Source organism: Euprymna scolopes, chromosome 3 (genome assembly GCF_053919585.1).
Source record: "Euprymna scolopes isolate OS-2025 chromosome 3, ASM5391958v1, whole genome shotgun sequence".
Lineage (NCBI taxonomy): Eukaryota > Metazoa > Mollusca > Cephalopoda > Sepiida > Sepiolidae > Euprymna > Euprymna scolopes.
The window spans coordinates 195,555,518-195,581,497 of record NC_136484.1 but is presented as its reverse complement, the minus strand read 5'-3'; the positions used below and the strand labels follow the sequence as shown (position 1 = coordinate 195,581,497).

The 25,980-nt window shown below is 41.1% G+C and overlaps 1 protein-coding gene across 2 annotated transcripts in view; it reads left to right on the top strand.

Moving 5' to 3' along the window:
* Positions 1–25,980, top strand: part of LOC145260611 (cytochrome c oxidase subunit 6C-like) — a 143,724-nt gene that overhangs the window by 81,162 nt on the left and 36,582 nt on the right. Inside the window, exon 2 of one of the 2 annotated variants that reach the window (XM_080118912.1) lies at positions 13,675–13,735. In XM_080118912.1, coding sequence (XP_079975038.1) covers positions 13,675–13,735 — 61 coding nt within the window. Of the gene's footprint in view, positions 1–13,674; positions 13,736–24,782; positions 24,900–25,980 lie in introns of those variants that run through there. The other variant, XM_080118923.1, reaches the window with a different exon arrangement.

Sequence of the window (25,980 nt, the reverse complement as noted above, 5' to 3'; positions counted from 1 at the left end):
GCGAAGGATCGATATTAAAGCGGTGATAGAGGCGGTCGATGAGTATGAACGTGTTACAGGGGCCATAGTCAACCGCAGCAAGTCCGTTGGCCTGCGGTTGGGCACTTGGACCGGGGTAAACTCGCTTCCAGGTGAGTTCGGCTGGACAGATGGCCCGGTAAAGATTCTTGGAATCTGGTTCGGGCCTGGGCTCCAGCTGGACAAAAATTGGTCGGAGGTACAGACAAAGGTCGAATCGTCAGTGGGGACTTGGATTCGCAGGGGTTTGTCCCTGAAGGGTCGTGCGGAGGCGTGCCAAACTTACGTCTTTCCGTTGATCCTTTACCACTTGTCAGTACTTCCTCTGCCTGCGGACCGCTGTAAGGCTTTGGAGCGACTCCTTTTCAGACTCCTCTGGAAAGGGGGAAAGCCGTATGTCCGTAGACAGGTCTGTACACAGAAACTCAGCGATGGAGGCTTGGGAATGCCTGACTTGTTAAGTCATAAGCACGCCGAAAGATTGGCGTTCCTAAGTCGGACACTGCTTGAGGAATTGCACTGGGTACCAGTTGTGGAGCACGCTTTCCCACAGCTCATACCCTCCCCTGCCGCCGAAGGTCGCAGAAGACCGGCGGGGGAACGGCGGTTCCTCTCCGAATGCCGAGCCGCCCTTAGGGCATTGCCGGGGTCCAGTGACCTTGCACGGCCTAGGAGGAGACTGTATCGGGATTTAGTAGTGGGGACCGCAAAAGATCCGCTGGTTGAGCGGCTGCACATGTCGAGGGAGGAGGTCCTCTCTCAGTGGAATTGGGCGCCAGCCAGTAGCTTTCTAAATAATTCAGAGTTTTCAACCACATGGAGGCTAGTCCGGAATGCGCTGCCACTTTTCGGCGTACTAGCCAGAGACTGCAGAGAGGATGAATACGTTCCTTTCTGCCCCCGCTGCGAGGAAGACGAAGATGAAACGAGGGAGCATGCCTTTTTTCTTTGCAGCGGAGTTCGGAGGCTCTGGGAGTACGTCGGAAGGGTAACGGCTCGCATCGACCCCGAGCGGTTGGTGCCACTTGATTTGGCGTACGTCGTCGACAACATGGATCCGCCGTTTACTGGGGAGAGACGATTGGTGTTTCTAGCGATCCTAGCAGTAGCTAGATTAGTAACGTGGATTTCACGTCTTGAAATTGTCCATGAGGAGCAATCTGTTTCGGATCGGGATCTGGTTGGTCGCTTTAAACATCAACTTAAAGTAAAGATCAGATGCGATTGGAAAAGATTGCACCGCATGGACTTTGATAGGAGATGGGTGCACAACACTAGTTTGTGCATCCGACGAGGCGCTAGGTTTAAGTTTGTTTTCCCACCCTAGTGGTATCTGTCAGGCGGTGCTAAGGTTCTACGGAACCCAGCCCCAAACAAAGTAACAGAGTAGGGATAGTTAGGTCCTAACCACCACGAGTGGAAAAATTCTTTATTAGATACTAGACTAGGGCAAGTATGAAAGTTGATCCCGTCCCTGAATTTATTTTTATCGGCAATAGGAGAGCTTCCAAAAGATGCCCAGTCCACCCTTTGTTTTGTCCCCGGTCTGTTGCCCCTATACGTACATTTATCTTGGAAGACGCCGTCCAGTCCTTATGTTACCCATCCCTATCTAATTTATTTTCAAATATCGTCCCTAGGTCCCCCACTCCCCACTAGGGAACGACCTGCTTGCTCTCGACCCTCGGGACCGAAAGACAGTAGGCGCTCCATATTTAGAAATAGGTTGGGGGGATCCATTACTAACCCGACCCCATAGGCATTTTGTTAATTTGTTTTTGCTTTTCTTTTTGGGTGTATCTTAGTTTGCCCCCCTCCCCATCATCTCATCCCTCATTTTTAGAAAAAAAAAAATTTTATTTCCAAAATCATCTTTTCTTTTTGTTTGTACATATGATTTTGTTTTGTTGAATAAAAACATTTATTTCTTTCAGTTAAAAACGCCAAAGCCATACGCTGGGGAGATTTTAAGTAGATAAACTCCATGGTAAGAATGATAATATAAAAAATAGTGTCTTAGCATAGGGATTTTAATAAAGTCTTCAAAGACCTAGCATAGTTTAGAATGACCCTCGACCCCCCTTTCCCCCTACTGGCTTCATGCCTAAGTGTCTCTGGACCCCAAATGAGGGCCTGGCAGTAGATAATGCCAGGTCCGGGGCAGAACACTAAATAAACGGCTTGGTTCTCATGCGAAGCTCCTTTAACTGTTCACGTTTTCTATTCTTTTTTCAGATTGTTCAGTGTCTGGAACCGACTTAAGCAGCCGGCAGGACTAGAGGTTACCCACGTACCCTTTTGTGGTGAAGGCCCTCTAGCTTCCAAATCGGCGGGTCGGGGAAGGGCACTGGGCCAACAAATCAAGAGGCAGGCCTCTGCCTCTAACACCATGGGGGACGCCCCTGGTGTTGTGCCGAGAAGGGGGGGTGTCACATCCGGTGACACCCCAGTGCCGAGAAGGGGGGGTGTCACATCCGGTGACACCCCAGCGCCGAGAAGGGGGGGTGTCACACCCGGTGACACCCCAGTGCCGAGAAGGGGGGGTGTCACACCCGGTGACACCCCAGTGCCGAGAAGGGGGGGTGTCACACCCGGTGACACCCCAGTGCCGAGAAGGGGGGGTGTCACACCCGGTGACACCCCAGTGCCGAGAAGGGGGAGCGTCACATTCGGTGACGTTCCAGTGCCGTTGACGGGTAACGTCACAATGCCGTCGAGTGACGTTACAGTGCCGCTGTCGGGGGAGACCACGCCCAGTGGAATCCCAGTGCCGTCGTCGTTGTCAGGGGATGCCACACCCAGTGAAATCCCACTATCACCTGCAGCGTTCATGGTAGAAATAGAGTCTCTAGCCGCGGGGTATTCACCATCACCTCCTGTATACCTAGTAGAGGGAAAAGACTCTAGGCCCGGGGGCGCTGAACCAAGGGAAGACAGCGACACAGATTTTCTCAACCCATGGGCAGTTGTCGGGGGAAAACCACGGACACGGGAAGAGAAAAGAGCAATCAAGACAGGCTGGGCCATACCTCAAAGGCCCATCAGGAAGTCGCGCCCTTCCGCAGAAGGAACGAACAGAGCGGTCAGGTCGGCGGACAACAGCCCGAAGAAGAGGGAACCAGCATTGAGGAGATGGAACTCTCTTGAGTTAGAGAAACCAACTACATGGCAACCTATGACTCACGAGAAGAAGCAGAATCCGGGGAAAAGCCCAGAAGCAAGACCGGAGAAGACGGGCCCAGGAAAAAGTCCGGAAGAAGGAAGCAGCTGGGGACCAAATCAAACAAGTCCAGAGAAGACCTGGGGCCCGAAGGAGCAAAAGAGCCCGGAAGCATACAGAAGACTCTTCCAGGAAAAGTACCGGCACCTCACGGACGGAAACGAAATCAAGCCAGTCCCAGGGAAGCTCGAAAGCCTCAGAAGAAGAATTGTGTCCCTGGTGACTTTCGATGAAAAACAGAAGGGGCTTACCGGATTGAGCAAGGAAAAAATGATAAGCTTGTTGGTGGAAACAAACATCCCAGCAACTTATATAGTGCGTAGAAGTTACGCAATGTGGGATGTCCTGCTACCCACAGAAGAAGACGCCATCAGAACATCGAAGAGCGACACAATATGGAAGGGGATCCGGTGTAAGCCAGAATACCTGGAAAAAAGACGAACAACGGTGACCATTCTGGGAGTCCCATGGTGTTTCGAAGAGGAGCAGGTCGGAGCCATCTTATCACAATATGGGGACGTGGAGGCAGTGACGGCAGCGCGAGGCCCCAAAAATATAATGACCGGAGACTATAAGCTCAAGATGAGGGTCAACAGAGCTGGCTTCAACACAATCCCCGCCCAACTGACATGGGAGAAATGGACAATGTCCATAATCGTCGAAGGCAGAAGGCCACACTGTTGGAGCTGTAGGATGCCGGGCCACATGGCGAAGTTCTGCCCGAAGAGGGATCCAGTGCCCCCACCGACAGCGGTGCCCCCGGTGAAAGTGACGGAGAAAGCAGTCACACCAACAGCGGAGACACCAAGGAGCTGGAGTACTGTGGCCAAGAAGGGAAAGCAGAAGACAGTGGCCCCGGAAAAGCCAAAAGACCAGAAACAAAAGGAAGAGAAGTCGGGAGTGAAACGAAAGTTGGCCCCCGAATCAGAAGAGGAAGAAGAAGAAAAGAAGACGGAAAAAAGAAGCCTGGCAGCCACAAACAAGAAGGTTAAGGAAGACCAGGAAGACGACGACGAAGAAGACCAAGAAAACCCTGCCCAACCGTCAGACCCCATGGATGAGCAGAATACCCCTCCCCCTACCACTACTACTCCTACTACCAACGAGGAGACCTCTGAAGCCCAAACTTCCGAAGACGTAGAAGCCGGGTCCCCAGAGGACATGGAAGCAGAAGAGAACAAAGAGACGATCAGCACCACCACCACCCCGGTAGCCCCGATCCGGACTGAACGAACACGGAAGAGGCCTTTCTTACCCGGGGAGAGGATATGCGAGGTGGATGTGAGCCAGGGACCGGTGGACCTCAGCGCAGGCCAGAAGAAGCACGTCCAAAAGCTGGAAAAGCTCACCGAAGTGGACGGGAAGGAAGTGGAGAGGCCAACCAACTTCAGTGAAGCACCGATGCTCATCACGTTCCTGAGAAAGGAGAAGGGGGCCAGAGTAAAAGCATTATGGAGGATGGTTGCCGAAGCGAAACTGGCTTTTCCGGGGCTGAAGATTGTGGATGAGGAGCACCCGTCCTTAATGCAAATAGCAGTCAAGTGCGAAGGGAGGGTCCCCATTTATGTTCACCCATCCCTTTATAGAGCCTTGAAAATAACCTTTCCCTTAGACGTGGGGGGACTGGTCCGAGGAGGTCAGTTCACAACAGAGTTGCTAACTGGCAGCATCGGTCAGTCTTTCGGCGTTCTAACACCCGAGGACTTTAGACCCGTTTTTGAGGGATACTTCTAGTTAAGGAAATTATGGCAAACTTGAACCTAGCTAGTTTAAATGCGAGGGGCATGAGATCTCGAAGCAAGGCTGCTCGCGTGCTGAGGGATCTCATAGCCCTGGAGGTAGATATAGCTACAATTCAGGAGACCCACTTTGTTGGGCCCGGGGATTGCAGTGTGCTGGTGAACGACTTTGACGTTTATTCAGCATACGGCAATTCCTTTAGCCGTGGGGTTTCTGTGTTAGTGAGTCGCACCCTAGGTGCGGCGGTTACTGTAGTTCACGCGTGCGCTCATGGAAGGCTGGTCGTGGTCGATGTTGCCGTTAAAAGCAGTAAGTTCCGGATTTTGGCAGTTTACGCGCCCAATATCGCTGGGGAGAGGGTTTCCTTTTTTCGGCAGGTGGAGGTGTTCCTTTCGGCGGGTCCGGAGCGAGTAGTTTTAATGGGGGACTGGAATGCCATCCTGGACCCCAAGATAGATAAGGTCGGGGGGAATAGAGGGTCGGATCGGTGTGAAAGCAGCCTGTCTGACCTGATGGCCTCGTGCGATCTTGTCGACAGGTTCCGTCTGGATCACCCAGGGAGGGAGATGTGGACGTGGCAAAGTAGCGTGGCCGCCTGTCCAAGTACCTACTTGGACAGGATGTTAATTAGAAGAGGCGACATAGATTTCTTATCGTGTCCCACGTTCCACTGGTTAGGTCATTCGGACCATAAATTAGTAATGGCCCGTTTGAGATTAGGTAATAGGCCTAGGTTGGCTGGCTACTGGAAGTTGAACGCCTCCTTGTTGGAGATGAACGACTTTCGGGAACAGCTGACAACACTAATTCAGCGGGAGTTAGTGGGGGCGGTTACCGGGAGTAGCTGGTGGGTTAGACTTAAGGCTACCATTAGGCTCTTTTGTGTCCAATACAGCCAACGCCTCGCGTTAACTAGGGCACGGACCAAAAGGCAGCTAGAAGATAGATTGACCCGGGCGGTGGCTGGTGGGGATCCCCTAGAGATAAACATAGTTAAGGGGGACCTTCAGCGCTTGGCTAGCGAGCGTTACGAAGGGCAAGTAGTTAGGGCTAGGTTAAAAAGAGTCTCTAACGAAGCCGTGAACGTTGACGCTGTTGAGCGTAAGGCTGCCTTAAGACGTGGTTCGGACGGGTACATTCGGAAGGTGAAAAACCTGGAAGGACATACCCTCGTATCGACTCGAGAGATTTGCAGTGGGTTTCGTCAACATTTGAAGGAACGCTTTACCCAACTACCCAGACTCCGCGGCCAGGAGTTTGGCAGCTATTTAGCCGGCTCGCCCCGCCTTACTGCGGACCGAGCAGCTAGCTGTGATGGGGTGGTTACAGAGCGTGAAGTCATTACTGCGTTGAAGCAGGTTGGCCAGAACAGATCTCCAGGGCTCGATGGTCTGCCCTACGAATTGTATTTGAGGCTGTCGCCCATGTTTGTTCCTCTTCTGACGGGTGTGTTTAACCACTGGTTTTCCCAGGGATCCATCCCTGGGCAGGTAACCAAAGGAGTGGTCACACTACTGAAGAAGAAAGAGCGGCATGGTGGGGAGGACTTAGATGATTACAGGCCCATCACTCTGCTAAACACAGAGTTGAAGATTTTGGCCCGCGTTCTTGCAAACCGACTGCAGGTTGTCATCGGTGATTTGGTCGAACCGGATCAGACTTGTTCTGTGAAGGGGAGAACGATTAAAGACAACTTGCACTTGGTGCGCACGATCATAGAGGGGTTAGAAGACGACACAGGAGCCGCGCTGATCAATTTAGATCAGTCCAAAGCTTTCGATAGGGTCGACCATGGTTTCTTGGAGTCTGTTTTGGAGACCGCCGGTTTTGGTCCGGACTTCCGCAAGTGGATTTCCGTTTTGTATCGTGACCCCACGGTAGCGGTACAAGTAAATGGTAGGTTGTCGGAGTCCTTTGGGGTCTCTCGGTCGGTGCGCCAGGGGTGTCCGCTGTCGCCTCTGCTTTATGTCCTGGCGTTGGAGCCCTTCCTTCGCAAGTTAAGGGACGAGACGACGAGACCAGTCCTACGCGGGATAGCTCTACCTGGCGGCCGATTTGCCAGGGTTTCCGCGTACGCCGATGACGTCACCGTTTATGTAGGGCGAAGGATCGATATTAAAGCGGTGATAGAGGCGGTCGATGAGTATGAACGTGTTACAGGGGCCATAGTCAACCGCAGCAAGTCCGTTGGCCTGCGGTTGGGCACTTGGACCGGGGTAAACTCGCTTCCAGGTGAGTTCGGCTGGACAGATGGCCCGGTAAAGATTCTTGGAATCTGGTTCGGGCCTGGGCTCCAGCTGGACAAAAATTGGTCGGAGGTACAGACAAAGGTCGAATCGTCAGTGGGGACTTGGATTCGCAGGGGTTTGTCCCTGAAGGGTCGTGCGGAGGCGTGCCAAACTTACGTCTTTCCGTTGATCCTTTACCACTTGTCAGTACTTCCTCTGCCTGCGGACCGCTGTAAGGCTTTGGAGCGACTCCTTTTCAGACTCCTCTGGAAAGGGGGAAAGCCGTATGTCCGTAGACAGGTCTGTACACAGAAACTCAGCGATGGAGGCTTGGGAATGCCTGACTTGTTAAGTCATAAGCACGCCGAAAGATTGGCGTTCCTAAGTCGGACACTGCTTGAGGAATTGCACTGGGTACCAGTTGTGGAGCACGCTTTCCCACAGCTCATACCCTCCCCTGCCGCCGAAGGTCGCAGAAGACCGGCGGGGGAACGGCGGTTCCTCTCCGAATGCCGAGCCGCCCTTAGGGCATTGCCGGGGTCCAGTGACCTTGCACGGCCTAGGAGGAGACTGTATCGGGATTTAGTAGTGGGGACCGCAAAAGATCCGCTGGTTGAGCGGCTGCACATGTCGAGGGAGGAGGTCCTCTCTCAGTGGAATTGGGCGCCAGCCAGTAGCTTTCTAAATAATTCAGAGTTTTCAATCACATGGAGGCTAGTCCGGAATGCGCTGCCACTTTTCGGCGTACTAGCCAGAGACTGCAGAGAGGATGAATACGTTCCTTTCTGCCCCCGCTGCGAGGAAGACGAAGATGAAACGAGGGAGCATGCCTTTTTTCTTTGCAGCGGAGTTCGGAGGCTCTGGGAGTACGTCGGAAGGGTAACGGCTCGCATCGACCCCGAGCGGTTGGTGCCACTTGATTTGGCGTACGTCGTCGACAACATGGATCCGCCGTTTACTGGGGAGAGACGATTGGTGTTTCTAGCGATCCTAGCAGTAGCTAGATTAGTAACGTGGATTTCACGTCTTGAAATTGTCCATGAGGAGCAATCTGTTTCGGATCGGGATCTGGTTGGTCGCTTTAAACATCAACTTAAAGTAAAGATCAGATGCGATTGGAAAAGATTGCACCGCATGGACTTTGATAGGAGATGGGTGCACAACACTAGTTTGTGCATCCGACGAGGCGCTAGGTTTAAGTTTGTTTTCCCACCCTAGTGGTATCTGTCAGGCGGTGCTAAGGTTCTACGGAACCCAGCCCCAAACAAAGTAACAGAGTAGGGATAGTTAGGTCCTAACCACCACGAGTGGAAAAATTCTTTATTAGATACTAGACTAGGGCAAGTATGAAAGTTGATCCCGTCCCTGAATTTATTTTTATCGGCAATAGGAGAGCTTCCAAAAGATGCCCAGTCCACCCTTTGTTTTGTCCCCGGTCTGTTGCCCCTATACGTACATTTATCTTGGAAGACGCCGTCCAGTCCTTATGTTACCCATCCCTATCTAATTTATTTTCAAATATCGTCCCTAGGTCCCCCACTCCCCACTAGGGAACGACCTGCTTGCTTTCGACCCTCGGGACCGAAAGACAGTAGGCGCTCCATATTTAGAAATAGGTTGGGGGGATCCATTACTAACCCGACCCCATAGGCATTTTGTTAATTTGTTTTTGCTTTTCTTTTTGGGTGTATCTTAGTTTGCCCCCCTCCCCATCATCTCATCCCTCATTTTTAGAAAAAAAAAAAATTTTATTTCCAAAATCATCTTTTCTTTTTGTTTGTACATATGATTTTGTTTTGTTGAATAAAAACATTTATTTCTTTCAGTTAAAAACGCCAACGCCATACGCTGGGGAGATTTTAAGTAGATAAACTCCATGGTAAGAATGATAATATAAAAAATAGTGTCTTAGCATAGGAATTTTAATAAAGTCTTCAAAGACCTAGCATAGTTTAGAATGACCCTCGACCCCCCCTTTCCCCCTACTGGCTTCATGCCTAAGTGTCTCTGGACCCCAAATGAGGGCCTGGCAGTAAATAATGCCAGGTCCGGGGCAGAACACTAAATAAACGGCTTGGTTCTCATGCAAAGCTCCGCACTTGCTCACGGTTCCCTAACCGTTCGACGCTCGCGCAATCACTGTGACTCCAGTCTCACCACTGTAGCAGTCCAGTCCACTACCACTACAGTGGCTCCGGTCTCCACGCCGTAGAAGTCCACTACCACTACAGTGGCTCCGGTCTCCACGCCGTAGAAGTCCACTACCACTACAGTGGCTCCGGTCTCCACGCCGTAGAAGTCCACTACCACTACAGTGGCTCCGGTCTCCACGCCGTAGAAGTCCACATCATCACCACGACTCTGGCCTCCATGTCGTCTGTACCTTTCATACACTGACTTCTTCCTTCAGTGTCAGTCCGATCCGAGCGTCCGTCCGTACTTGATGAACACTGAACCCTCAGTGTTGCCAATTCGCCGTCCGTACCTCTCATACACTGACTTCTTCCTTCAGTGTCAGTCCGATCCGAGCGTCCGTCCGTACTTGATGAACACTGAACCCTCAGTGTTGCCAATTCGCCGTCCGTACCTCTCATACACTGACTTCTTCCTTCAGTGTCAGTCCGATCCGAGCGTCCGTCCGTACTTGATGAACACTGAACCCTCAGTGTTGCCAATTCGCCGTCCGTACCTCTCATACACTGACTTCTTCCTTCAGTGTCAGTCCGATCCGAGCGTCCGTCCGTACTTGATGAACACTGAACCCTCAGTGTTGCCAATTCGCCGTCCGTACCTCTCATACACTGACTTCTTCCTTCAGTGTCAGTCCGATCCGAGCGTCCGTCCGTACTTGATGAACGCTGAATCCTCAGCGTTGCTAATTCGTTCGTCTGTACCTCTCATATACTGACTTCTTCCTTCAGTGTCAGTCCGATCCGAGCGCCCGTCCGTACCTAGTGGATGCTGAAAAACTCAGTGTTGCCAATTGTCCGTCCGTTCCTCTCATAGCCTGAGGCTAACGTATCAGTAACATCTCAGTCGGACCCAAGTCAAACAATCACCCGCATCAGTTACCACGCCGATTCCTCCGACGTCATTTCCAGCTTACGGCGAACCGACAAGCATCCCCCTTACCGAATACACCGGCGACGGATCCCGGACCAGCATCGCCCAGTGAACAAATTTGCATTTGCCACCCTTTCGTTTGTTTAAATAAAAGGCGAATCTTCGTCTTTAAACTAAACCACCAGAGTTTGTCATTTCTTCTTTGTCCTGTTGTTTCATTCCTTGTCCTTGTGTCTGATATATATTTAGTTGCACGGTCAGTTGGCTAACCACCTTCAGGCCTCCCCGCAACAGACCTCTATCATTGATGAGATGGATATGTTTCACGAATGCAACGCTTGTATCTAATATGGGAGGATAAGTGTGTTCTACCCTGTGAGTTGCATGCTTTATCTCACATGGGTTTGAACCTACGTACTGGAGAAGTGCTTTCTCGGATCTCTCGTCAGCTATCTGCTTACCAAGTCAAGAGAAAACACTCACCGGTGTATCTACAACCGGTGTTGTTTCCATAATTCTCCCTACATTTTCATTTCGATTCTTCGTTTTCTTTTTTATTTTTTCTTTCTTTCTTTCTTTCTTCTATATTTTGTTTTTTCGTTCATTCATAATCTTACTTTTCTTTCCTCTTTTTGTTTTTCTTTTTTTTCCTTTTTTGCTTGCACTTTTTTCTCAGATACTTTGCTTTCCGCTTTTCACACCATTCTTAACCTAATGTCAGTGGCGTGCAGAAATTTGGTGATGCCCAGGATCAATACCTTGATTGTATGCCGCAAAGACTCGAGCATGTCCTAGTACTGAGAAATATTATCGGAAAGAGAGATAATATAGATATGATTAGATCACATTCGGATGAACGATGATTACCGCTTCAACCCATCCCTTCCTTACACTGCCTTATATGTCTATTTATAGTGAAAGGGCCAAAGAATTAAAAATTCTATGACATTTGACCAACATTCAACCATTTCAACAAATGCTCCCATACACATGAAAACGTTTATTGCACAATCATCGATAATGTTTTACTCACATTTCAAATAATTAATTTTTGCCTTTGTTTTGTTTTTTGTTTTTTATTTTTGTTGTTTGTTATTTTTTTGTTTTTGTTTGTTTGTTTTTTTGCTGTTTTTTTTTGTTTGTTTTTGTTTTGTTTTGTTTTTAGAATATTGGGTGTTTAAGTGGCATAGCCTCGTTCTGAGATTGACGGGACAATAAATTATAGCAAACTATTTAAAGGATGGTAATCGTTGCGTTGAAAAATGGAAACTGCACTAACCCTATGCGGGTTTAACCGGCTTCCTCCAAAAGAAGAAGTTCCATCGGAGTATGAAATTCACAAGCGGTCCCCAGCCGCATGTATATCCTCGTTAGGGGAGATGACGACGTTAGGTTTTTGCAACTCTTGCAGCGAGTTCTCGACGTCCTCCTACCTACAGCGCCTGAAATTATCAAATTGGTCATCCATTTGGTACTGACTAGGCTCAACGTAGCTTGACTTCGGTAATCTAACAAGAACCGGTGTGTCAACGTGATTACGCTGTACACATGCGTTGGACAACACTGGTTAATTTCAGAAAGAGTTCGAACAAATTGTCAAAGCATTTGTCTGCATGAAGAAAACGCTTACATTTCTGAAACTTGAAATCAAATTTTCCGAATTGAAGTTAAAAATTGTATCAACTAAATTCTAACACCATGATGCATTGCAAGCAACGTCGTCTTGCAACTTATCCTGATCATTATTTGGTGTTACCTTGTGCCAGACTATGATTTTTGTTAATATATATTTTATACCGCACATTAAAGTAATGGGTGAGCAACTGATTCCAGGAAATATTACTATAGAAATTCCTAATAACATATAATGGTGTCTACTAATTAGAAAGCGTGTCCACTATTGTTTTGATCCGCCATTTTGCAGCATATCAACTTTACAAATCGACTTTGAAATCTAGTGGAAAATGACCTTTTCTTTTCTATTCGATCCCTTCCCTACAGTAGAGACACTGCTAGTCTCTCTCTCTCTTTCTCTCTCTCTCTCTCTCTCTCTCTCTCTGCTCTATCATTATCTTCATGGAACGTACTCAACTGCGATTCAATGTCTGATTTCTCTTTGTAAGATATTCACAGCAAGAACTCATCTAGCTTTCACGGCGGAAAAATGCTTTCTTTTTCCTCCATGTACCTAGCGTCAGGCAAAATTTCCATGGACAGAGCTTCTTTGCAAGGGTGTCCAGTCTGGGGCACACGTTACCGCAAGACTGCTTCCCTGCAGATTACAGCAAACACTCATAAACTATCCCATAATGAATCAAACATCAAAGTCCATACCATTGATTGTTCCTCGTCTTTCAGCTGACAATCATTTCATCTTATTAACATTTATCCTCAAATGGCTTTTGGCATTGATAAGTGGTAACAACATAATGAATATATATATATATATATATATATATATATATATATATATATATATATATATATATATATATATATATATCAAGGTTTTTACCGTCACCTTGCTTAAGCTTCAAAAATTCAAGGTTGTAAGGAAATTTCGGTCGCGTCGAAACCGCGTTTGAATTAGATTTCCAACGGAAACAATGAAGTTTTGTATTTTTATCTTTTTTATAATAGACAAGATTTAAAGTGCTTGAAAAGCGACGACATTGTTCAAAAAAATTAAAAGATAAAATCAACACTTGAACAAATAAAAACATTCAAATATTTATGTTAAACGAAATAAGAAAGAAAGGTGGGGAAAGAATGCCGACATTATGTAAATGCTTAACATCACAAGAACAAAATATTTAATAGTTGGCCAAGAATGGCCAGTGTATCTTGAAGGTATATTCCATTTTTAACTTATAATCTGATGAGCTGAAGTGCAATGTTCCTTAAGTTTTCTTGAATTTTATAACCAAATTTAAAAGTTAAGAACATCTATTAAATATTTTTCATTAATTTTTTGAAAGTTTATTCAGGTTTATGATGATGATCGATGTCGGATAGAGTAGTTATTTTTTAAAAATTATTCAAAATTCAGAAGCATTATGTCATCTGCATAACATCTCGCCAAATTATTTGCTCCCAACTCTCTCTCTCTCTCTCTCTCTCTCTCTCTCTCTCTCTCTCTCTCTCTCTCTCTCTCTCTCACACACACACACACACACACACACACACACACACACACACTCTCTCTCTCTATCTATCTATCTATCTGTTTCTCTCTCTCTTTATCGATCTATATATCTATGTTTCTCTCCCCCTCTCTCTCTCTCTCTCTCTCTCTCTCTCTCTCTCTCTCTCTCTCTCTCTCTCGTTCAGATAATTTTTTGCTCGTTTCAGAATACTAAAATTATACAACACTTTCATTCGTTACTTCGTTTTATTTCGTTTCAGTTTCATTCAGTTCCGTTTTTACATAAACTCGTGTCAGGCAGTCCTCAGGCGACCATTAACGGTAAGGAAATAACTGAAACACTATATATATATATATATATATATATATATATATATATATATATATATATATATATATAATGTCAGTTATAGTCAGCTTCCGGCGTAACGCTACCGAAACCGGTGACAAGGCAAATCAGTTCATTCGCTTTTTTTCTTTCACGCCTATATCTTCCCTATGCATCTTTATATTACGTTTTCCAATATTTTTCATATTTTCATCAGCATATATTTATCATAAAAATTCAAATAAAAACTTTTATTTTTTAAATTAAAAAAAATATTTTTTTAATAATTTTAGAAACATGTATTTCTTATAAAATTTCAAATAAAATAAAAAAAACTTTTACATTTTTTTATTACAAGTGCAAATAAAAATGTGTTATTTTTATCTGTTTCATTTTTTTATTGTTTACTTTTCAATAATGTCTTTTTTTTCTATTCTATTTCAATAAATCGCTTCACAATAAAAATACTGAAGAACTATAAACGTGATAGAATTGATTTTCCTTGCCACCGCTTTCGGTAGCACTATGCTGGAAGTTAGGAAGTACGTTAGCTGACTATAACCCAATTGTTTAGTGTGGAATTCGAACACACGATTGCATAAAAGAAAGACGGTTCACTGATCTAAAAAATATTTTGTTTTGGCTTTGTTTGTTTGTTTTTTTAGTTTACTTTAAATGAATTTGTCGTAAGGATTTATTCCTCTGCATATATCTAAATTAGTTCGATTTTGTAACATAAAGAAACCTGACAAAACGTTAACATGAAATTAAAAAAATTGTTATTAAAGTAAAAACCTATTTGTGAACATTTATCAAATATTTTTATCCATTCTAAAGTTTTAAAAAAATAATAAATGTTCTCTTTTTGAATTAAATAAAAAAAAAACAATGCGAGCAGAACAAATTGTGTTAGCGACAAAATCGAGAAAACTCAAGAAATCAGCAAATGTGAACTCTGCAGAAAGAGACAAAAAAGTGAAAAAAGTATATGAAAGAGATGGACAAACAGACAGACAGAAGTAAACAAAGACAAACAGACAATCAGTTGAATACAGCTATTACAAAATTTATTAATAAAATATATGTAAAAAAAATGATTAAAGAAATTATGATTCGCCAGTGTTTACACTAATATTCATATCAAATAACGTCTCAACAAAAAGGAAAGTTTAAAAAAGACAGAAGTAACTATAAATCAGTATAGAAAGGAAAGAAAAATGATATGTCTCATCATGGAAATAGAGTAAAGGATTTCTTTACAAATTCATTTCAGACGGCAGGGGTCAGATTTGCTATTTGCTTTCCTCATAAACGTTTGCAATGGTTTCGTCCGGTAGTTTTGTTTTTGTTTATTTTTTTGTTGCTGTTTTTACTTTCTAAAATTTGCGTGGCGGGATGGACATTCGCATGCAGATACACATTTGTCAGTATTTATATAATTGGGGGAGATATATTGTTGCATCTTCAAGCTTTGAATTAATATTAGCATAAAAATGCAAAACTCAATAGCCATTTTCTCTACCTCCATCTTTTTCATAAACCTTTCTCAAAATTGGGTCCGTCATTAATAACTCTCATCTTTTTCTTGATTCCTTTGTTTATTATCTTAACACCTTTCGACTCTGGTGAGGCTCTTGGGCCGACAAAACATCAACAAATCCCAAGAAATACAAACAAAAAACTCAAACTATGAAGGAAATCGTCATTCGAATGCATGGAAATGATACATGGTTAAATGATTAATAGTCTGCACAAGTTTGAATCCATCTCATCCCACAGAAATATTTTCACTTGGGGTTGTTGACAACCTTCATGTAGTTCCTCCTGTAAATATCCAATGCTTTCAAGGAACAATTCTAACTAGAAAGATATCAGAGAAACCCATGCCAACAATAGAATCGTCTGATGCATACTAAATAAATGGAGAGAGACAATGGATACACCCTGCAAGAGTAAACTTTCATGTGATTGTGATGCAAGAGTTGCAAACTCATATCACTTATGGAATTTACTTGATGTAAATAATCTCAACAAACCTAATAAGCAACAAAATCCCACCCCTTCACTGTAAAGGTTCCTAGATGTTGAAAAGCTTTCTTATTTTAATAGTTTCTTCCCTCAAACTGCTAAACTTTGGAATTCCCTCCCTGTTTCCTGCTTCCTTGACTCAACTGACATGTTGAAACTTAAATGTAATGCAGACGTCTCGCTTCTCAACTCCCTACACAGAATGTCCCTGTAGATATAGTCTCACATAGAGGTTCCTGACGTCCAATTGGCAATATGTCTTGGGTCAAGGATGAATAAACATCATCATCGCCTCCATTCAGTTCTAAAAGACAATGGATACCCTCTGAAAGGGAAGTTGCTTGTGTAATTGTGAGGCAAGGGTTGTGCAATCCTCTATCACATCCTAAATTGGTTCGAGCCCAGTAGCAAGAAGTCCAGCACCTGGAATTCCTAATTAGTCAACCATTTTGGTACTGACCAGGCTCAACATTGCTTAACTATGGTGATCTAACAAGAACCAGTGTGTCAACATGAATTACACTGTATATGGAATGAATAAGAGTAAAAAACGTTAAATCTTGATGAATATTATGGGAGTCTTTGAAATGATAAAAACGTCTATAGTAACGTGGGTTACAGTCACTTACCTGTATCCCGCTCTAGTAAGCACATTTTTATATTTTTTGTTTGTTTAATATTTATTTCCTAGCAGAAAGTTTGGAGTTTCTATTAGATATATTTTAAATAAGCATTCTTTTATTTGTTTGAGATAATTAGATAGTTTATTGATCTATAATGTTTTATTATTTGTTTTATGATAAGGTTTTTATATTTTTTTATATATACTGTCATTTAAGTTAAGAGCGATATCTAGTTAGTTTATTTTTTTGTCATCTCTATTGATATTGATTTTTAGTTTAAAGTCATTGAATAATTCCTGTATTTTATTCCTTATTGAATTAAGGTTTCTACTTGCATATCTTTTATGAAAATATTTATACATCTAGTATTGCAGAATAGTATACGCTATCTAAATGAGAGCTTTAAGTTATTTATTCAAATGTAATCACTGCCTCAAGTAGTTTAATGACACACACACACATATATATATATATATATATATATATATATATATATATATATATATATATATATATGATTGTTGAGCTGGATTAAATCCGACGATATGAAATAAAATGGAGGTGGAAGGACCTGGATACTCAACGTTTCGCCCGATCTATGCGGGCTTCTTCAAGAGGGATGGTCATTGACGAGAGAGTCGGAGGATTGGGGCTATATATAATGATGGGGGAGAGCAGCGTGTTTTCCTTATGTATATGACATCTAATTTACATAAGGAAAACACGCTGCTCTCCCCCATCATTATATATAGCCCCAATCCTCCGACTCTCTCGTCAATGACCATCCCTCTTGAAGAAGCCCGCATAGATCGGGCGAAACGTTGAGTATCCAGGTCCTTCCACCTCCATTTTATTTCATATATATATATATATATATATATATATATATATATATATATATATATATATATTTATTTATGTGTGTGTGTTCGAATGAAATAAACAAATTAAGAATTACGTATATAAATGAATACGTTTGGAAAGCTAAAAAGAACACATTTGTTTTTATATAAACAAATTCAGATATTTCAATGATATACATCCTTCTCAATGAAAGTCTATTTTTTTCTTGTTCTTGGTCTGTATCGTGTAATTCTGTGAGTCCAGAGGTCTGACAACGGTATGATTTTCTATTAATATTTAGCCTTTCAAATGTATTCATTTATATACATAGTTCCTAATTTCAAATATATTCAACGCTTCAAACCCAGGTAATATTTCTTGAAATAAAAAAATCGATAATATATGAAGATAAGTATTTTGTGGCATTAGATTTGAAGACGACCATGTTGTAGCCTGCATGGAATCAGTCATACAGTAATGTGTTTTACAGTTGAATAGAAATATTATTTTTATACTTTAGAAAGATTCATTCCAAAATTTATTAATCTCTTAATGGAGAGTAGACAATGCACTGTGGATATGGTATCGGAAGCTCCAGTAACTCTCGCTTCTCCTTATTTGTCCCTCAGTCCTCATTTCCAATGAGTGATTTTTCTGACAAAGGGTGAAGAAAAAGCTGCTTTCCAAGTCGGTAGTACTTTGTGAACAGTAACCTGAGATGTCGGAAATTCTCTGTTTCTATGTCTATCCTTGTAGCCATGTCACTAGTAAGGGTGCTGGAGGTAAATGTGTCATCTGGGCTGACATTATCCACCTGATAGATTAACCACTAAAGAGGCTGTTCTATCAGCAGGTGCAAAGTACCGGGGCTGCTGTATTGCCATTTGATGAATGGATTCTGGACCATGCAGTAGTTTTTGGTGGGGCCTCTCGATGCCATACTAGTGGGTAATTGTTACAGCTTTACCTTTTCATGTGCTACAAAAAAAAAAATTCTTGTCTTTTTCTCTCTTACTTTCCCTCTCTGCCCTGCTCTAACCAAGTCTGTCGACCAGTTCCACAAATCCCAAAAACTCAACATGAAATATCTCCAGAAAAAATACACAAATAAACCTAGAACCCCATCCTCCAATGTAGACCCCTACTACCATGTCTCCTTCTCCAACATCAGGGGTCCATGTTCCAACCTTCTAGAGGTTGAAACCGAATTGTAGGAGACGAAACCGGACATATTGTTCCTAAGCGAAACTGACACTTCCCTAGATGAGTTCATAATTAATAAATACTCTAACTTAACATCTAAATCTGACCCCCAAGATCGCCATGGACATGGAATATGTGTCTACATTAAAGATGATTTTCCGTGTGGTAGGGACATCTCCAGAGAAGACCCTAATTTATCTTATATGTGCTTCCGGGTTGCACTTGCTTATACCACCGCATTTATATTTGCCCTCTATCGTTACAGAGTTACATCATCAACACTCTGATCCCCATCTGGCATCAATTGTGATGGATGGCTCTCGTCTGGGTGAGGCCCCGTGTTTTGACAAGCTTCTGGGTTTGACCTTTACTCCTGATCTGAAATGGAACACGTACATCAAGTCTGTTGCCAAGGTCGCTGGAAAGATGGTGGGATCCTTCTACCACTCCAGAAGATATCTCACTTCTGATGCAATTCTCTATCTATATAAAAGCCAGGTACGTCCAAGGATGGAATACTGTTGCCATATCTGGGCAGGAGCTGCTAAAAACAGCCTATCCTGCCTTGACAGAGTACAAAATAGACTTCGTGGTTTAGTGGGGGATGCCCTTTTCTCTACCTTGCAACCTCTCTCCCACAGAAGAGATGTTGCGAGCCTATCCTTGTTTTATCGTTATTTCCATGGTAAGTGCTCGTCTGAACTCCAATCTCTGGTCCCCCCTCGCCAATCTTTCACGAAAAACACCCGTCTAGCTGAATCCACTGTGGAAAATTTCCCCCACTCTATATCTGTGCCTAAATCAAAACGCGGATTCCATGAACAAAGCTTAATGACAATTTATCAAATCTCCAATAATAATGAATACCGCAACACTATCCCATTGATTACTCTACACAAAATAACCCTTATCCCCGAGTGGCTTCTGAGCCTTGATAAGTGGTGACCTTCATGTAAAAAAAAAAAAACTAATCTAAAATTAAAAGTGTTTAGACCCAAAATTGGTGGAGGAGTTTGGTAGAGTTTGCAAAGGTCAACTCTGTAAAGTTTGACCGCTTGCCAGTCAAATTTTTGTCTAAAAAATGATGAAAAAGCTTGCTGCATGCTGCAATACCCTTTATGTAAAATTTCAAATGTTTAAACCAGAAATTGGCTGAATAGTTGGCTAGAGACCGCAAAGGTAAAATCTTTTGAACTTTGACCTCTTGGAAGCCAAATTTTCAGCAAAAAAATACGATTAAAAAGCTTTCCCTATGTCTGAAGATACTTTATGCAAAATAAATGTTTAGACCAAAAATTGGCTGAGTAATTTGGTAGCAGCTGTAGAGGTCAATTTTTTTAAAACTTTGACCCCAATTATGACCCCCTTAACATTTATTGTTTTGGGCTCAAATCAAATTATAAAGTTAGATTCATGTCCAAATAAACTATATCTAAAATTTCAAGTGTTTAGACACAAAATTGGCGGAGGAGTTTGGTAGAGTTGAACTTTGACCCGTTAACAGCCAAATTTCTGGCCGAAAACCGATTAAAAATACTTTCCCAAATCTCAATACCCCTTATGCCAAATCTCGAGTCTTTAGATCGAAAATTTCCAGAGTTATTTGGTAGGGAAGTGCACACACACACACACACACACACACACACACACATTTTTACTTTTATAGATGTATAGATTCATTCAATGTTATTTGCAGATTGAAATGACAACTTTACCTTTTTCTTAAACATAGCAAAGATAACAAAAAAGAAGCATGCCTTTTCAGAGTAGCAGCAGCAACGAATGTTGTTTTATGTATTGATTCTGGATCAAAACCTCAAATCATCAGTTTGTTTCAACCAATCACAGCACAAGAAAATTTTCAGTCCTAAGATCTTCTACATACTCTAAAAACCTAAACAGCATTTCATAAACTTAAGCATCTCATACAAAACCACACCATCTCATATACAAATGTTCAACCGAACAGTATATTTTATTACCAGTATTTTGCTTAATTTTCGATTTTTAAGCGATTATTGAGACTCCACATGCCACATAATGATAGCTATCATTTTTTAAATTCTAACTTAACGAACTTCTATATACTTTTTATTAAACTAAAAAAACGCTTTAAAATAAGTTAAAAGGTAAAAGCAAAATTATCCAGGTTAATAGAAGAGTAATCTTGTCTTTGGTAACATCTATTCGTTGTATATTTGTTTTTTGTTTGTGTTTTTATGTTGTTGTTTTTTTTTTTTTTTGTTTTTGTTTTGTTTTTTGTTGCTTTTTATTTTATGTTCTGGTCGATATAGTAAAAAAAACGCCCCTATCTTCTAATGCCAATCTTTAATGACCTTTACGTGTCATTAGAGTCGCCATATTGGATTTCATCCTCTTCTTGGTAATTGACTCACAAAGAAAGCCGACAATTTCAAATTACTATGTACTTTATAATTTCCTTGCTCAGACAATTAAATTATAGGTTCTATCTAATCTAGACCTACTTGAAGACTTCTGTCTCACTACTAAAAGCTGTCAACTCTCTCCTCCCCTATTAACCTTTGTCCTCTCTAACACGTGACCCATCTCAGCCAATCAAAACGCAACATGAATATAAATCTTCCATTTTAATTTCTAGCTAACATTTTAACATTAACCAGTTGTAACGACACTAGTTTGAAAAGTTTTTCATAATCGTGAATTCGACTCCCCACCGGGTGCATAGTGACTTCGTTTATGAAAGCCAAATCATTCAGAATAATTATCGATTTACTTATAGTCACGTCACACATTTTGTCCAGATAAGATTGATAAGTAAATCCATCTTGCGCATTCAATCTTGTGTTTTTTTCTGATATCTTTCTGAGGAAGGGGAAAGAATTGCTGTTTTCTGGGTCAGAATTCATCTAACACTTATTGCTAGCATTTGATCTTGAAGTAGTATTTTTTAACTCTTTACATTTTTTTTTAATTCAATTTTCACCCCAAACAAGACACAGTGCCACTTTGAAGAGGGCTACTATCAGAGACATAAGTTGCAGGGGTATTATGAAAGGAGATAAGTAGCAAGATGTCTGTTCACATTACACTTGAACTTCTGCATGTCAGTACAGTTGGGAAAGCAGAATGCCAAAAAGGAGTTCCAAAGTTTAGCAATTCTGGGGAAGAAACTATTGAAGTAGAAGGCTTTCTTATACCTAGGGATCTCTACTGTGAAGGGGTGGGATTTAGTTGCTTGTCGGGTTTGTTGGGGGTATTTACGTTGAGGAGATACAAATACTTATAGTTCGTCAGAGCATTCACCATTAAAATACTTGTAGAAGAGACAGAGGGATGCAACATTTTGTTGATGAGACAGAGGCTGAAGCCTAGATGACATTTCAGGAGCTAACAGGTTTGCGACTCTCTTTTGAACCCTGTCCAATAGTGAGAGACTAGTAGCAGATGCACCTGCTCAAATATGACAACAACACTCCATACATAGGCAAATGGTGGCCTTATAAATGTACAGGATAATTTCAGGCGTAAGTAGCTTTCAAGCATGGTAGAGAGAGCCTACTTTCTTTACAGCAACCTTGGCAACGCTTTCAAGAGCCTTCATGCTCTTCCGCATTGATTTTCATACAATTGCTTGAAATGAGGCGAAAACGTTTGTAATATATTTGGGACATATAATAGCAATATTTGATTCAACACAAAAACGTTGATAAGAAAAATCGATAAAATAAAAATATAATTAAGCAGAAGCTCTCTGTTATCTTTAATAGCGTTTGCTTAAATGAAAAAATGCTGCCTAAATGCACTATTATATATATATATATATATATATATATATTTTTTTTTTTTTTTTTTTTTTTTCATCCCAAATAAGGCACAGTGCCACTTTGATGTAGGCGGTTACTATTAGGGACATAAGTTGCAACGATACTATGTAGGGAGTTGAGCAGCAAGGTGTCTATTCACATTACACTTGAACTTCTACATGTCAGTACAGTCGGAGAAGCAGAAGCCCAGAAGAGGGTTCTAAAGTCTAGCAGTTTTGGGGAAAAAACTATTAGAGTAGAAGACTTTCTTGCATCTAGGGATCTCTACTGTGAAGGGGTGGGATTTTGCTGCTTGTTGGATTTGTCGGTTGTAATTACGTCAGGACGGGGGGGACAAGGGCTTGTAGTTCATTGGAGCATTCACCATTAAAATATTTGTAGAACAGGCAGAGGGATGCAACATTTCGTAGATGGGACAGAGGTTGAAGCTTAGATGACAGTTTAGGACCTATCTCTTTTGCACCCTGTCCAGGAGAGAGTGACTAGCAGCAGATGTACTAACCCAGATGTGACAACAATACTCCATTCATGAGAGAATGGTGGCCTTGTAGATGTACAGGATACTTTCAGGTGTAACTTTTGAGCACGGTAGAGAGAGCCCACCTTCTTTACTCCAGTAATACTATAGGTTCCACCAGACATATTAAAAAACTCTTTCACCCATAAAGAAGAATTACTCCACAAATATGCCCAACTCGGATCTTTACTCTGTGAAATGGATTTCCCAAAATACAGTTTGGATTTTTTTTACCACACTGTTTTCAAGGACAGTCAACTGGGATTTTACCGTGCAATTTTGAATTATTTTGAATTGCATTTTGAATGTAAACTTTTATATCTTTTTTTCAACCTCCCTTACTCTATGACTTTTAATTAATCAACTTTTAATTATGATTTTCCATGTCTTTTCACTGACTTTAGCTAATAGGATGTACACCATTATATCTATTTGCTAATATTTTCTCCTCTGAAGAGATGGTAGACATCGAAACCCTATAGGATAAGGAAATAAATTTTTTAATGTATTCTTTGTCTTACTAGAAAAATAAAAATCTTTGATATGAAACTCAAACTTTTCACTTCAAAGACTTTTTAAATTTATTCAATCACTAAAATATGATTTATTTGTTCTATTTTGTATATCGAGCAATTGTTATTTAGGTGGGATAATACTTATAGAATATTACTTCCAATAATATTTTGTAAATCTTATAATCACAGGTTTCCATACCAGCTGATTGTTAGATAATTTTATTCTGAAGTATATATATATATATATATATATATATATATATATATATATTATATATATATATATATATATATATATATATATATATATGAAACAATTCCAATATTTACATGTCATTTTGATCCCTTATGGGGGGGGGTATAGTAGCGCAAATGTTACATTGAAATTAGCATATCGTAGTTGATTCACATCAGAAGACAATTTGAAAAACATGTTATGCAGAGATCAAAATAAAAGATTCTGCATTTCTACCTTTTAGCTTTTGGTATATTTTGTTTTGTTTTTATTTTAGAAAAAAGTAATAAATTAAACATCTTAATAGTGGCAGATCAAATATAAAATATTGCTCAATTTCACACGGTGAGCTAATTCGGTTTGTCATGACTACAAAAAGCAGATAAAATCAATCATGAAAAAATGCTTTCTTCTTTAGGAGCTAATATCTTCTAGAAAGACTCGTTTTTAAATAAATTGAGAATATTAAGCTCCCCAAAATAGTCATTCTAAATAGGATAAACATGAAAATTGCCTCAGTCAAGAAGGATCTTTTTCTTAACCAAGACCAGAACAGATACTACACTTTTAAATACTTATTTGCAGAAGTTATGAAAAATTTACATTTTAAACAAATTAGGCACAAGGTCATTCAAAATTGAGAGGAAAATGGGTGTCGTTGGTCGCAATAACTAAAAATGTTTATCCTATTCTTAACCATCAATTTCGAATGTGAGAAAGTGTTGAATCAAATTCTGACAAGTTTTTATATATTTTTAATAAATTGTGTCATTAAGAAATATTTATTTCGTGATGTGTTTTTAAAAGTTTTATCATTTTCCAAATTATTTCTTTTAAAAGATTCATAAATTTATGCACATATTCAGTCATTTTCAAGTTCAGCATCCTCGTATTGGCAAAGGCTTTGTGTGGTGCTGTCGACTGGACGGTGAAAATTGTACAAACCCTTTGTCAACACGGGGGGGGGGGCTGATCTTAAAGATAACCAAATATTCTTATAGTTTGTTTTTTGTTTTGGTTGCTTTTTTTTTTTTTTTTTTTTTGCTTCTTTTGTTTTGTTTTATTTTTTGTCTTGTCTATTATTTAAATCGGCTTAAAATGGAATTTTCAGTACAAGGGAGACTACTTCATACATTACAATTGTTTTTTCTTAATTACCTCCCCTTCATTATAAAAATGGAATTGCGTTTACTTTTCTTTTTTTTTTTTTTTTAACGAAAAAAAGAGATGACCTTCAAGCAACCTTAATATCGATATAAGCTTTTCTGATATACTCTTTAGAGCAGCTGTCTTTCCTCCATCATTGACCCTTTATGTATTTCTCCATTTAACCGCTACTTCCATACAAAATGTTTATGACCATAAACTGAGTGAATACAAGAAGAAGGTCAAAAAGAACCGCTTGATATTTTAGAACTTTACGTTTTGTATAAAAAAAATATTATACATTCATATTACAAAAATAAAGAAAATCGAATAATAACTTAGGAAGTTAATTTGTATTGCATTTCTTAAACATAACAAAATATGAAAAAAAAAATATTTTAAAATTATCAGGTACTTCAATTAATCACCCTCGACTATAAAATTTAAACATTTTAATCTAGAGATAAATTTACCCTTGGATGAAAACCTCTGCTTTAGAGTATTGAGCACTTTGGGATTAACTACAAACTATTTATCAATTTTTAAAATTACTAAATTTGGTAACATTTCAAACAAACGTTTCTAAAAAAAAAAATTAAAAAATAATAAAATCCAATTTTTGAATGCCGTTTTTGTTTTATTTATTTATTTATTTATTTATTTATTTTATTTATTTATTTATTTTTAATTTTAAAAATCTTTTCTCAATCAATGAGATCTAAATTATGAACGGCACAAAAAATCTAACGTTTTTGTAAATAAATTAGACAATCACAAGCGAAGTAAACTGCAAAGTATTTTCTTTTTTATTATTATTTTTTTTATTACATTTTCACCCCAAACGAGGCATATAGCCACTCAGGGACATAGGCATCAGGGGTACTGTGTAGGGAGTTGGGAAGCAAGATGTCGGTTCACGTTGCACTTGACCTTCTGCATGTCAGTACAGTTGGGGAAACAGGGACCCGACAGGGAATTCCAAAGTCTAGCTGTCCTGGGGAAGAAACTACTGGAGTAGAAGGCTCTCTTACATCTAGAGATCTCTACTTTGAAAGGGTGGGATTTAGCTGCCTGTCGGGTTTGTCGGGGGTATTTACGTCGAGGGGGCACAAGTGCTTGCAGTTTGTCAGAGCATTCACTGTTAAAGTACTTGTAGAAAAGGCAGAGGAATGCAACATTTCGTCGATGGGACAGGGGCTGATGTTTAGATGACAGTTCAGGACCTATCAGATTGGCGACTCTCTTTTGAACCTTGTCTAGGAGCGAGAAACTAGTAGCAGATGCACCAGCCCAAATATGACACCAATACTCCATACATGGGC